Source organism: Rhizomucor pusillus (genome assembly GCF_041956525.1).
Source record: "Rhizomucor pusillus strain CBS 183.67 unplaced genomic scaffold VTP01scaffold_12, whole genome shotgun sequence".
In the NCBI taxonomy this organism is placed as follows: Eukaryota; Fungi; Mucoromycota; class Mucoromycetes; order Mucorales; family Lichtheimiaceae; genus Rhizomucor; species Rhizomucor pusillus.
Window position 1 is genome coordinate 313756 of NW_027192154.1, and position 14224 is coordinate 327979.

The 14224-nt window shown below is 44.5% G+C and overlaps 6 protein-coding genes across 6 annotated transcripts; 5 read left to right on the forward strand and 1 right to left on the reverse strand.

Moving 5' to 3' along the window:
- Positions 1–247: 247 nt before the first annotated feature.
- On the reverse strand, positions 248–1271 carry VTP01DRAFT_2081 (uncharacterized protein; the record flags this gene model as incomplete). Its single annotated transcript, XM_069380503.1, has 3 exons — positions 248–840; positions 908–1069; positions 1130–1271. 3 exons carry the CDS (start codon positions 1269–1271, stop codon positions 248–250), a joined length of 897 nt encoding a protein of 298 aa, XP_069237584.1.
- Positions 1272–3106: 1835 nt separating this feature from the next.
- VTP01DRAFT_2082 (uncharacterized protein) lies at positions 3107–4320 on the forward strand (the record flags this gene model as incomplete). Its single annotated transcript, XM_069380504.1, has 6 exons — positions 3107–3436; positions 3500–3683; positions 3743–3845; positions 3904–4063; positions 4123–4208; positions 4260–4320. 6 exons carry the CDS (start codon positions 3107–3109, stop codon positions 4318–4320), a joined length of 924 nt encoding a protein of 307 aa, XP_069237585.1.
- A 541-nt stretch (positions 4321–4861) lies between these two features.
- On the forward strand, positions 4862–5906 carry VTP01DRAFT_2083 (uncharacterized protein; the record flags this gene model as incomplete). The annotated part of the gene is made up of 4 exons (XM_069380505.1): positions 4862–4957; positions 5214–5227; positions 5360–5764; positions 5819–5906. The coding sequence occupies 4 exons, from the start codon at positions 4862–4864 to the stop codon at positions 5904–5906; spliced, it is 603 nt and encodes a 200-aa protein (XP_069237586.1).
- A 1779-nt stretch (positions 5907–7685) lies between these two features.
- VTP01DRAFT_2084 (uncharacterized protein) lies at positions 7686–8772 on the forward strand (the record flags this gene model as incomplete). Its single annotated transcript, XM_069380506.1, has 4 exons — positions 7686–7793; positions 7859–7931; positions 7994–8671; positions 8726–8772. 4 exons carry the CDS (start codon positions 7686–7688, stop codon positions 8770–8772), a joined length of 906 nt encoding a protein of 301 aa, XP_069237587.1.
- Positions 8773–9106: 334 nt separating this feature from the next.
- Positions 9107–10502, forward strand: VTP01DRAFT_2085 (uncharacterized protein; the record flags this gene model as incomplete). The annotated part of the gene is made up of 4 exons (XM_069380507.1): positions 9107–9295; positions 9367–9596; positions 9664–10087; positions 10332–10502. 4 exons carry the CDS (start codon positions 9107–9109, stop codon positions 10500–10502), a joined length of 1014 nt encoding a protein of 337 aa, XP_069237588.1.
- Positions 10503–13557: 3055 nt separating this feature from the next.
- On the forward strand, positions 13558–14126 carry VTP01DRAFT_2086 (uncharacterized protein; the record flags this gene model as incomplete). Its single annotated transcript, XM_069380508.1, has 2 exons — positions 13558–13564; positions 13630–14126. The coding sequence occupies 2 exons, from the start codon at positions 13558–13560 to the stop codon at positions 14124–14126; spliced, it is 504 nt and encodes a 167-aa protein (XP_069237589.1).
- Between the last annotated feature and the right edge of the window lie 98 nt (positions 14127–14224).

Genomic DNA, 14224 nt, shown 5'->3' on the forward strand with positions numbered 1-14224 from the left:
CTCATGAACAGGTGGCCTCACTGGCAGCTCAAAATACAGTTTTTATTAGGTAGAAATCAGTTGCTAAAATTGGCCAACAATTGCTACCAAGGCTACTAATTGCCACTCTGAAATAGTACCCATTAAAAATACTGTATTAGAAAGCTCCTTGTCGGTTTTTATTCTGTAGAAGTGTGCTGGGATACACGTTTGGAAAACTTTTTTATGTATACATTTGCATGGTGAAATGGGTGTTGTATAAATTTCTTTATTTGCTCTTGCTATCCTTGTTGCTAACGGACGAGTTGACGTTGAGCAACAAAGTGTCAGAGTCCAACATGACCTTGTTGCCGGATCGTGCAATGATCTGAGCAATTTCGCGGGCAGCCTCGATGCGCTTCAATTCCAAGAAACCAGGCTTGTTCTTGATAGCCTCACCAATCAACTCGGCAGACTTGGCCTCACCCTGAGCACGGACAATGATGGACTGCTTCTCCTGGCGGGCCTTGTCAACAATGAAAGCAGCGCGCTGTGCTTCCTGCTGAGCAATCTGCTTGGCTTCGACGGCAGACTCGAAAACGGGAGAGAATCCAACGTGGGTGATGGAAACGTCGTCGAGGATAATGTTGAAGCGCAACGCACGGCGCACCAAGTTCTCACGGACGAGACGGGATACGCGCTCACGCTGGGTGATGAGTTGAGAAGCGGTGAATTGTGCAACAACAGACTTCAAAACTTCATTGACAATCGATGGAAGGATACGTTCATCGTAGTCCTGGCCGAGAGTGCGGTACACAGTCGCCAGCTGGTCAACGCGAGGCTTGGACAAGACACGGCAGGTGATGTTGACCATTTGCAAATCTTTTGATGAAATAGAGTACTTGTCAATAGAACGATCCATTGTGGATAATAAAACATCAACTGTTACCTTTAGTGCCGGTCAAGGAGGCAACATTGCGAGGTTTGGCACGAACGTCGTAAATAATGGGAGTTTCGAACCAAGGAATAACAAAGTGAGTGCCTTCGTTGTACACTGTGTTCTGAACACCAAAGAGACGGGTGTATTTGATAGCACGGTGACCACCGTCAACTATTTTACATTGTCAGGTAAATCAATGCTATACATTGTTAGCATTCTGCTGCTGCGTACCGTTGAAAAGGGAGGCATTGACACCGTAACCCAAAGCGCCTAAGACGATAAGAGCACCAGCGGCGGAACCAAGTCCTTTTCCTGCACCTCCGGGGAACATACCGCCCAGCTTTTGGGCTGCCTGCTTCGCTTGCTGCTGCATTTTCTCTACAAAAGTGTGGTAAGGAATGACCCCGTTTACGCACTCTGGTAATTCTGCCAGGCCGGAGCGGGAGGCTTAGCGGGTTCGGGAAAAGTCCTTAACCAAATGCCGACGATGGATTGTTGTCAAATACTGTATCTTCAGAAATAAATGTCGCACTTCTCAAAAATCTCTCTCTCTCTCTTTTAAAAAAAGGATTGGGACTTGAAAGTTTTTGGATATTCAGCAACTGATGTGAGGAGGGATCCACCACGGTCTGCAGATAAAGAGTCCATGATTATTGGTGTCTTTGCATGACGCAAGGAGCGTCCAATAAGTGTTTTAGATACTACATTGAAATCTACCAAAACATTGTTTGAAGATAAAGGTTTAAACTCTTTTTTTTTACGGATCAATACTTGTACTGCCAGAGTCGGTCCTTTTCATTGCACCAAGACACGGTTCCGGATATTGATATGAATTTAGGGCAATGAATTGAGCCTGCATATTACGGCCATCACTAATCTTTTGGTGTGAAGCCCAATTCTATATTTGAATTCGCTTCCGCATTTTTGGTATTCCACATAGACTTAACATTTTTTCAATAAATAGTGATTGTGCGCACTAAATTAAAAGTCAAGTATGGAGCGACTATGGCGAGGACGGGCGAGTTTAGAGCGAGTTCGACGAAAACATTGTTTCATTGCGGTACCCTTGCCACATATGTCAAAAGCCTCTCTGCGAGGCTTCCAAATTGAAAGAGCACCTTCTCAAAATGCATCACATCTTTTTACCCTCGCGCAAGGAAGGCCGATCTCGCTTTGACACAGAGGAGTTTACATACATTACATAACAAAAAAATACGGCTTATCCTGCAATTCAGATGCGTGTGTCTCTGGTATGTATTAACCTTGACGATCTTAAAGCGCATATCGACGAGTCACAGCTGAGCTCAACAAAGACTTCTGGTGCATCAAATGAGCATGAACCTCCAACACCCAAGAAGAATCGACACCGAAGAGACAGCGCAAAACACGAAAGAAGGACAAACCACTGCCAATTGTGAATAGTAAAAACAGTCTTATTAAGTTTATATCTGCCCAGCAAAGCTTTTGCGAGCTTGAAGCTCTACGGATAACAACAAAGACAATACAATCCTCGGAGCCCATAATCACCATAATCGCTGCCTATCATCGACTACTACCGGAGGACCTTTTGAAAGAGCTACAGAAAGACAAAGCAGAGCATGCGGAACTCCAGACGTTAAAGCAATTCCAACCGCGTATACCATGCTATAGAGGCCACTGGCCAACCACTGGAACGTTTACCGCTATGGCTTTGATGATCATACAACTGCAAAAAGGCGATGGGGATTGAAAAACAACTCTTTACAAGCTATACACCTTTTCCAAAAAATAATGTCGCTGCAATTTGTCGTTTTGGTGTAATAAAATTTCACAAAATGCGACATTAACTTTTGGGAAAAAGTGTATGATTTACATTGACGTACTGGCCAAACTCACTCCAAACTCCGCCATTGCTCGCTCCACACTCTCCACACATGGTGTTGGCTTATTGTCAACGATTCAGTTTCGATGAAAAGAAACCTCTTACGCACTGTCTGGATGTCTTACAAAGAAGACGATGGAAACATGCTAGAAGCAAAGTAACACTGTGGTTGTTTCCGCAAGGAGAGCTTTCATTCGCTCAGTTGCTTTGTTTTCTCGTGTTTTCGAAAGCGCAGCAAAACTGGCCCTCTGGAGGACCGAACGTGGTGACCTGCTAAGTCGGAGTTTCTGGGTATCCAGTAATTCATTTTTGCATGAGCGATAACCGCAGCAGCAACAGCGTTTCTTATGGAACGCAGCAGAAAACGGGCACGGTACGAGTACTCGTCCTTGGAAAATGCAGCACGAGACGTGACACCGGATATTTACGGCGAACGACAAAAGATCAAGGAAAAAGTGCTGAGCGAAGCAGCAGCAGCAGCCGATGGTGAATTTAGCGACGATGACTTTGACTTTAGCCAGATCTCTGATGCGATCGCCGTTGCGCAGCACTTAATCAAGGTAGCCGTCAAAGACAAGCACAATCATTCAGAGTCTGTTCAGAAATTGCCAAAAATATGCTTCGTTCATCAAATATACAGCCTTCTTCCTGACAACACTGCGGTGGACCGGGAGGTGGTATGTGTGTATTGTGTAACAGTAGGACAGATCACCATTGAGATATCATGAAATTGCTATTAGCAACAAGCAATAGACAATGGATCGTGGCGCAAATTTCACATTGTGGGCGCACTTGAGGATGAGTTTGCTCTTATGCGGAAAAATGATTATCTCTCGATGATTCAAGATGCCAAAGACGAGTTCTTGCAGGATATTCAAGAAAATGTGAACAAACAAGGCAAAAATGTCGATCCAAACATGTTTGGTAGGTACGATGACATAGTGGGAAATTTGTTATGGCAAACTAATACGCTTTCCCACAAGACCGGTTTGCAAATATGGCAAGCGACGAACGATGCTGGGACGTTGCTGTTTCAAAGAAAACCTTGACATCAAGCAAATACCATTTCAGCGATAAAGAGTTGAGGTCAATGCCCATTAATAAGAGTGGTTTGTGATATAAGTTCTAATGGCTAACAATGCAGGCATTTGGTGGGATATGGCTTGCTGTTGCCTCAGAAAGATCCCGAATTATATTGGTTTGCGATAAGACGACAAGGGCTATTCATGTCGAATTACACAAAGGGGCGAGTTGAAATCTTGCGCATGTTAAAAAGACGGCAAACGAAGGACATGCTAGAAAAGGTGAGATGCAGCGGCTATCAGTCATGATAGCGACCAGGTTGCTAACTCGGATGAATAAGTTACTGAAGGCCAAGCAGCTCAAAAAGACCGTATTCACCCATGAATTCTTGCTGCATGATTTGATTGGAAGCGGACGTGCAGAAAGGTAATGCCAATAATCGCTTGTAAGTTTTGAACATGCTAATACCTTAACTAGGCATAAAACTACTATGGGGGATCTGATACGGATAACAGAAAAAGGCGAGCAATGCAAATGATTTATACAATACGTTGCATTTCATCAGCGCAGCTTTCACGAGACGTTTGTGAGACGATAGGGCTGGCTGTGCGGAACGGAGTAAACCATGGTGATATCCAATACGTTGCTCACGTTGGTGCTGTGGCAATATCAATGAGTGCTAAATTATGGAGTTGATGCGAGGCCGCCTCGACGTATGTATTTATTTTAACTCTAGATATTTTAACTAATAGCAAGAGATAATATAAGCCGTATTCGAAACATTTATTTGAACAGAAACCATTCTATCATTTTGGGATTATAAGGTCGCGTCCCGAGACGAGACGGTAGCGATTTGGACCTCGAAATGCCGTGCCCTGGATGGAAGAGCAAGTATAATTACATACCTGTCTCGAGTACTATAACAATATCAAAGGAACCTGTCTAGCCATTTTCTGTATAATTAAAGACCCCACTCAACTCGCTTTCTCATTTTTCTAAATCCTGGCCATTCAACAGACTCTCATCTTTGTATGTTGTACACACACTACTCTGGAGCTAGCGATCTACACCTTCAAAGTATGCATTTCGAGCAATCTATTGGAAAAGGTCACTGGACCGGAAATTTCCTCCACACAGAGCTGTTAGAGTCTCCAGATTTGGACCAGGTAAGCTCGGTACGTATGGAATATACACTCTTTCCGAAAAGTAATTTCGCCTCCCCGTGGAAATCGTCCAGTTGACGAAGCCAAGACCGCGGATGTGGTTTTGGCTCCTAAGCCGCGCCTTTTATTCTATTTACTCTTTAGATCTTCTAAGGATGCGGTGAGTCCATTTTATTTTTGCCTTTTTGGGTGGGAAACTTGAACCAAGTATAAGGGTGGACGCCAACCACATCCGCGGTCTTCGCTTCGTCAACTGCACGATTTCTAGGTCATGGTCGCCAGGTAAACCATTTCTTTGGGCGTCAGTTACTATGCCTCAAATGAATATACTGCCTTTATTTCTCGAAAGTGGTAAGAGTTATAGCTATTAATTAAGAACAGTAGTGACATGACTGCTTGACTTGGACTTTGTAGCAACTCAGGTTACGGAAGTCATAATGATTACCTTCATGCAACTAGTCCAAGGTTATGGAATACCTTGGAGATAGCCCGTCGCACGACGTTGCTGTTTGAAATATCTGACGCCAAGTTGGATACAGAACGTTTCGTTGAGATAAACAAAGAGATACTGCAAAACTATACATCCCCTGACGCCGTGACTAAGGTGGAAGACATTTTCAAGACTTTACCAAAGATGGAGAGACTCCTGTTTCGACTATTTCAGCAGCAATGTGGTGCGAAAAGATATGTGTTGGCTAGCCGAAGCACCGAGACCTTTGTAGTGAAGCACCCAGCTTACTGTCAGTCACATCCCTTAACTGCCTGCGAGTTGTCTGCAGAGTTGAAACGCTTACTGGAAATAACGGGCACTCGCAAGAAGTATGTTCAAATTCTTACGACAAGAGATTTGTGAACTTATATACTTCATTACAGACAAAGATTGATTGTCTATATGCAAAACGAAGTTGAGCCACGCCTAAGAACAAGCATGCAGAAATACGTAGCGTGCTTCAAGCTTTGAGTGTCGACGAACAGAATGTTGTTAAGCAAGTTGCTCGATGCACAAGCTTAGATGGTTTATATGCGATTTGGTATACTCTTTGCAATGACATAGGACCCCAATCAGGCGTACGCAGCGCAATCAATCAAATGTAAGCAACGACTATTTTTCAGATGTGACCAAGTGCATCTGACGTTTTATGAAGGATGAATATTTGGAGCTCGTCCAAGCTTGATATCACGACCCACAACGAAGACTGGTATAGAATCAAAGTGTACTCTCTGTTATGGGACAACGCGTTCCTTTATGAAAATGAGTTTGTAACGTTAAGGTAAGACAGGATATTGTGGTAAAGAAGAATGCAGCAACTAAAATATAACAGATAAACCGATCATTAGTATAAATAGCTCTGATCTGTAGATAGATACCAAGTTGTTCTGTTCTTCAGAATTAAAAGATCGGATACAGTTTCACTGTACTCTTGCTGTCCGCAGAACGTAACACATACCGAGTTCGTATAGGTTTGTCGACATGACAAATTAAAGAAGTAAAAATGAAGAGGAAAAAGAAATGAAAAGGAAAAGTTTGGAACGGAATTCATACAGGCTTGTCTAAATAATGAAGAAGATGAGAAGGAGACACCTGCGATGTGCATGTCTGTGTCACCTTCGCTGCACTTGTCAAACTTCATCAATGCAATCTATCACATTTCCTTGGAAATTCAAGTTTGTGTATCAGTCACGACATGCTCGAAAACATGTAAAATCTACGACGGAATCAACATTAACGATTCAAATCGTCTCCAACCTTCTAAAAATTACTTTATCTCGGGACTGCTATTGTTATACTTTTGATGTCTAAATGCATCGCATTTGTCCGAGCCTATGCATGAATTTTACTAATATAACTTGCAAGCCTGATAGATTTGCAGGGATTTTCATTAACACAAAGACGTGCAATATCTCCAAGAAACACAGTGCGCACTCTATACGTTTATATTATATGTAAGTCTGGCTGTTATTGCAGAAAGTCGTTGAGACGAACGATAACAATACAGTCGACAGCATCTGGCCCTGCAATGCAACGTGTGAGGGGAACGAGCGAGAATTTTGAAACTATGGATGCTTTGCGTCACCTTCGTCCGAGCCAGCAAATGGCTGGGACGCTCTCGTACCTCGTGTATACTGACTACACGTTTGCAATGCTTATTCTCGCAAAATAATAGCTCATCAGAAGAATACCCCACATTCGACAGACGAGGTAGCTAGCCGTGGGAAAGATAACTGTCAATTTTAGGTGGCGTGATTTTATTATCAGAAAACACAAGTGTGAGAGATGGGATTCAAACAAGAAATATACTTGAACTATTTAGTACGTGATAATCAGGAAATAATGAATAAAGAAGATGGAAGCAGCATTTTCAAGTTCTGTTCTATTGCTAGAATACAACGACACGGGATTTAAGTAACTGCGTTTTTTTGCTGACAATATGGTCCCTGTCAATTTATTGAGATAATTCTGTCTTATCCTTTATCTCCAATTCCAAACTCTGCTGTGAAAAGCAAAAACGGCAAAGTTGCATTTCATGCTACAGCCCCCGGTGGCACCAAAATACCTCAGCCCGAGGTATACTCGCGGAGTTAACAGAAAAATACCCCACTTGTGTTACCAGTCCGAAAAATATACAAACTGTGTTTGTATGATCGTATATATAAATGGGGGCCGATAAACGCATTTTTTTGGTTTCCTTCCTCACATCTTCTGCTCTCCCCTTATCTTACAGAGACAACAACAACAAGCATGGCCAGCGACAACGTATACCTCAAGACCGCCTGCTACGGCAAGGACCTCGTCCGTCTCTTGCGTGTCTACCGTGAAGGCAACCAGCAACGCTGCACTGAATTGACCGTGAGTTCACAACTTTTCGTCTGTGAGCGATAAGAATAGGTGCACTGATAAAGATATCGCTTTAGGTTCGCTTGTTGTTGGAGGGTGATATTGAGACTTCTTACACCAAGGCCGACAACTCTGTTGTTGTGACGACCGGTATGATGATGGAGGAGGAAACGGAAACTTGAAGTTTTGGAGGAGCTGACCTTGGGATGTAGACACTTGCAAGAACACTGTCAACATTCTTGCCAAGCGCAGCCAGAACGTTGATAACATTGAAGTGTTTGGTATGGAGATCACTGAGCACGTGTTGAAGCAGTACAAGCACATCTCCAAGGTCCATGTTGATATCATCAAGCACAAGTGGACTCGCCTCCTGGTTGATGGCAAGCCCCACCCTCACTCGTTCGTCCGCGACGGCGAGGATGTCCAGGTTACTCGCGTTGATCGCGAGCGTGCTGGTGACAAGGTGTTCATCACCTCCGGTCTTCAGAAGCTCTTGGTCTTGAAGACAACTGGCTCTGCCTTCCACGGTTTCTACAAGGATGAATACACCACCCTTCCTGAAGTCTGGGATCGTATCTTCTCCACTGCTGTTGACTGCAAGTGGACCTTTGCCTCCAACTGTCCTGTCCAGCTCCGTTCCGTCAACTTCCCTGCTATCCACGCTGGCGTTCGCCAAATCACCACCGATACCTTCGCCACTGATGACTCTGCTTCCGTCCAGGCCACTTTGTACTTGATGGAGAAGCAGATCCTCGCACGTTACCCCGAGGTCCAGGAAGTCTACTATGCCTTGCCCAACAAGCACTACGTTGGCATTGATATGAGCAAGTTCAACATTGATAACACTGGCAAGAACATGGAGGTCTACCACCCTCAAGCCGATCCTTCTGGTAAGACGTGACAGAAAGAAAAAAGTTGATTTTTTGCTAAATGGGATCTTTTAGGTCTTATTACTGCCACTCTTGCTCGCAAGCCAGCCTCCAAGCTCTAAATAAGAAGGGGCTTTGTCCCAAACACGCTCCCTTCGTAACCTTCCATCTAACGCCATCTTGCCCCATCCTGCGAAACTTCCTTTCGAGTCTTATATCTATCAAAAGATAGCGATGGTGCAGTTTTTTTTAGCTTATTAAAACAAAGCTTTTGTATATAACCATAACTCCTTGGGTTCCATTGTTAGTGATGCGACCGCTGCTCTGTCGTCGTCGGGCAATAATTTGTGGCTTAACGATGAGGGCGGGACAGCAGCAATTGAGTCCGAGTATTTCGCATGAGCGGCGCGCGTTTTAGATTTTTTCTTTTTACCTTTCAGTTATTTAAAAGACGAAATGGCCAGCACGAACTACACCGTTGAAGATTTGATACCGCGGATACATCAGAACATCGACGCGCTCGAGTACCAAGCAGCGTACGCGTTTTGCAAAAAGGCGCTGGAGCTGGAACCCACGAATGCCGAGATACTCGAAGTAACGGGTCAAGTTGAAATCGAGCTGGAATTGTTTGCCGAAGCAAGACAGGTAAGGGAAATGGGTCGCATAGCAACGACAGCGCTGGTAATGGAATTGAGTATACTTATGCTATTGCTCAGCACTTGCTCCAAGCCGTACAACAGAGTCCAGAATCCGGATACAGCAAATACATGTATCTTGGGCAAATGTCGGTAGAGAAGGAAGCTATCCGGGCTTTCGAAAAGGGCGTCAATCTGATGGTCAGCGAACGGCAGCGAGTACCAGATGGATCAGACGAGGCGCAGATGCTTGCTAACAAGATTTCAGCTGCACTGTGTGCCATGACCGAAATCTATTTAACGGATTGCTGGCAAGTAGTATGAGGATGGAAAAGAAAAGGAAGAAGAAGAAGATCTGACTGACAAAGTTGAGTTTAGCTTTGAGCCTGAAGCTGAAGAAAAGTGTCAAGAGTACTTGGCACAAGCGCAGCAAGTGGATCCGCAAAATCCTGAGGTTTACCAGCTCCTTGCCTCTGTGCGACTAAGCCAGCAACGCAACGAAGATGCGCAGCAAGCACTGATAAAGAGTATGGAGTTGTGGCAGGATAAGGAACCGGGCGACCCTTCGATACCCATTTACGATACGCGACTGGCCCTCGTTCGACTGCTCATGGAATTGGGCATGTTCGAGCATGCATTCACCGTACTGGAGGGACTCCAAAAGGAGAACGACCAAGTGGTAGATCTGTGGTACCTGTATGGATGGGCATATTATTGTCTAGGAGAAGATGCAGACCGTTCGGATGAAGAGCGGCAAGGCCACTGGGAAGATGCAAGGGACTGTCTCGAGACTGCAGTCAAGGTAAGAGAGAGAGAGAGAGAGAGGGCGGGGTATGAATGAGAGGAAAAGAGAGAGAAGAGAGGAGGAGGAGAACAGCAAGAGGGGGATGGAGGGACTTTAGTAGTAGCAGACTCGGCCCATCCAACGGAAAAGGGATATTGCCTCTTGGGAGCCTCCTTGGCGTTTCCGATGTTCCCGTTTGGATGTTTGTGCGGTAATCGGGAGGCTGAAAGGGACGTGCGGCTGACGGTTGACGTTATTCTAGCTGTATCAGACTGTCGGATCAGACGATGAAGCCATGGTCGAGCACGCGCAGGAACTGATCGCCACGATCAACGCGGCTCTCCCACCATCTGCAGAGGACGAAGAGGAGGAGATTGTTGATGAAAACGAGCTCGAATTTATTGAAGATGACGATAATGCCATGGAGATGTAATCCAAATCAGGAAAGGAGTCTTGGAACAGAAAACCAAGTGATGAGAGAGACAAAACAAGTTTTTCCAACCCCCTTCCCACATACATTCATATACGTACGAACGAACATATTATACACATACACGCTCACAAATCAACGCGCATATACACCTCCTCCTACATCCATACATCTGTATCTATACTAGACATGTATTATCTTGCCAATTACATGCATATGATTTTTTTTTCTTGCTCTGGAAGAAAAACAAGAAGAATAAGAATAATGACAGCACATGTTTTTCAGATCATGGCCTTGATGCACATCGATAAAATGAAGGGGAAGCATATGTTGAGAGCACGGGCAAGAGGAGGGGAGCGATGACGAGGGAATCTACTGCTGCTGCTGCTGCTCCACCTTCCTGCTTCTATTTTGCTAGCAATGTCCATCGATGATAACCGTATGCTGCGACCGATGCCGCTGCAGGGTGAGGAGCACATTAGACGGCAGCGCAAGACAATATCAGGGTGCATGTGTGAGGGGAAAACATGTAAGAAAAGAAAAAAAAAAGAGAGAAGGAGTTGCTCTAGTTATGGTCCCCACTGAAGTCAGTGTACATACATGTCCGAGATGATAACAAAGACGAGAAAACACGTCCCTTAACTATGTTTTATTTTCTATGTAAGACCATTGTCAACCAATGCTGTGACAACGGCGACATGCCAGTGCTACCATTAAGCGATTGTTAAAAAGAAATGCAATAAGAAAACAAATCTCGGAATACAAGGGTAAAAGAGGAAATCAAGGGGACGTCGACGAGAGGAAGAGAGAAGAGTGGCGGTGTACTGCATCGGTGGGAACACGGAAAGCCGGTACCAATGAAGCGCAATATATAGGTGATGAGCAAGAAAAAAGATGTTCGATCATGGTACTTTTTGCAGGTTTGGAGATGCATAGATACAATACTCGACAATCTTTCTGAGATCAACGCAAACAATCGTATATATATTCGATCTAACTTTGATATTTCATTACAATTCACGCTGCGCGAAGACAGAGAACCGTGCTACTAAGTTAAACTGCAGGAAAAAACATCATAGACAGATGGGGCGATAGTATAACTTGATCATCCGGGGGAGGTCGAACAAGTCAAGGAGTTTGGTTCGGCAGAAAGTTGGATCTAAATTGACTGCAAACCAGGTTTTTCCTTTGCACGGATAATGCATCTGCCATGCTTGTTTTTCATTTTGTTTGCGAATGGCGGCTACTAGCATGCTCCGGGTCGCAAAGGAAATAAGAGAGCGAGGGCAATAGCCACAAACCACTATTCCCTTGCGCCTTACAAAACAGGAGAGCAAACCATCCATTATCTAGCAACGAGGTCGATGTACAGTGATATACATGCACACGGAGGGAGTAAACAAGTAAGATTTGCCGACGATGCGAAAAAGAGAACGAGAAGAGGAGAGATTTTTCTTTTTGTAAGATCCTGGGCACACACATACAATCTCCTTTGAATATAATGAAAATAGCACGCGAGAGTAATAAGAGATGATTGACCTATATCGTTTTGCGCGCGCGCGCACAGCCATCCTTTTCTCCTTAGGATACACAACTGCAACGACAGTGTGTTCTTGCATGACCCGGTGCGCTAAGCCCCTCCCCAGCTCCCCTCGATCTGACGTGTGAGTGTGTGCACATTATTGCAAGGGAAAAAAGAGAAAAAGAGAGACAAAAAAATGAGAGAGAAACCAGGATAGGCGAAAAATATTGAGCACATACAATCTCGGACGCGGGAAAGGAGAGATCATCAACGACACATCCACACCCAAGATCTATCACAAGACAAGACAAATAAGGTTGGGTCCACCGAGAAGGACAAGGACACACACACAGCGATCCTTTATTGTTGTTATTTAGTTTCATTATCTCCGAATTGTAGAATGACAAGGAAGAACAAGAAGCTTCAGTTGAAGCATACCAACGAAACAACGAGAAAGCAGCTATGTACCTTGCACCGGCGATTCCGTGTACAAGTGTACATGAAGATCGTACGAAATTTTTGCCAAAGGCATTTGCAAAGATGACAAGAAATGAAAATGATGCCTCCCTAAACCAACAAAAATATGCAATTCTCCCTTTATCCTTTTCTGTTTTTGTGCAGAAATAAGAGCCGCTAAAAGCAACTTTACCCCCCTTTTCTTTTCCCTGGACACACACAAAGGGCAGGCAGGCAGGCAGACAGGAAAGATGATGAATGGGCGAAAAAGGTGGAGGACACAAACAATGCGAGGATGTGGCATCATGTAAGGATATAACAGGGTTCTCGCACGCTGTGCCGAGGCAGGGACAGCATTAGTACTAGTAATCGTTTGCACATGGTAATAACTGGGTCTTCCCAAATTGAGGTGATTCGAAATATTTGACAAGATAGACTTTTTTACGACGCCCGCTGTTGCTATCATTGGGTGATGTCCCAAAAAGATTAAATAAGCTATATTCTTCTGGACGATGCTGTAATCAGATGATGAGCATTCTTTCGGGTTCTGTCTCGCCCCTTGACCGCGGCTGCTCACCTTTTTTTTCTTATGAAACTATCGATCATCGTCGTCCCCCATCTCCCCTCTCTCCTAGCCTAGCTTCGCTCTACCTCGCTTTAACCCCCCCCCAAGAGATTGGGCCCTCGACTTGCGCTCAGGGTCGCTTCTCTTCTCTTCTATCTCCTCTCATAGGATGCTGCTATCTCTTTTTGTCAATGATCGGATTGTAACCAGGAGATCTCCATTGCAACAAGGGTCCGGTTAAGTGATGTCGTCTTTTTCTTTTTCTGTTTGTACATATTGTCCATGCTTTACCCCACCTTGCACCTTGACACATTTTCGCAATTTTGTGTGCGGCATGCATATTTCATGTTTCATGTCCCTGGAGATCCACTTTTTCTTGGGGATCTGGAAAGAAGGAAAAAAAAACAAAAAAGAGTATAAAAATAAACCATTCTTCCTCTTGGCTTTTGTCCTTTGCTTCATTACTTTTCTGCTTTCTCCTACTACATTTATCAAATTCCCATTACATCGCTGCCATGAACAGTAAGTGAATTGTAATAATACTATCTTTTTAAACGCACACAGCCGCTAACTACAATGACTTTCAGTTTCTGACATTCTTAACCCTGCTACAACAACGACAATTACAGCAACTGCCACTCCCGGCAATTTGGCATCTCCACCGTTATCACCCAAGTCGATAAACAGCAACCTTCCTCCAGTTGTACACGGCAAACCTCGCAGTCGATTCTCGGAACTCGAAGATGCTATCATCTGCCAAGGTGTCGCCAAAGGTCTTACGTGGGGACAAATATCTCGCCAGCTCCCTCATCGCAAGCGAGCTACCTGCTTCAACCGATATCGAACCCTCCAAGGCATCCGCAAATCTCGAAAGCAATCGTTCACAACGCTGCCTCCTTCGCCCGAATCCACTGTTCGCAACTCGCCTTCGCCTCCTCCTTCATCGACTTGGTTACCAAGCTCGCCTAGGTCGCCGCGACAGCTACCATCGCCTCGCCAACTTCTCCTTAACGAAGAGCATCAATCATCAATATGCCAATTCATACGTCTCCCGCCACTCTTGTCCACACACCAACATGCTTAAATCCCATTCAATTTCATAATAGCCTTTTCTTTACTACCTACTCCTTCTCAGCTCACATCCCCATCTCAGCATTCTACAAGAACCCAGCAGCTTTTCTC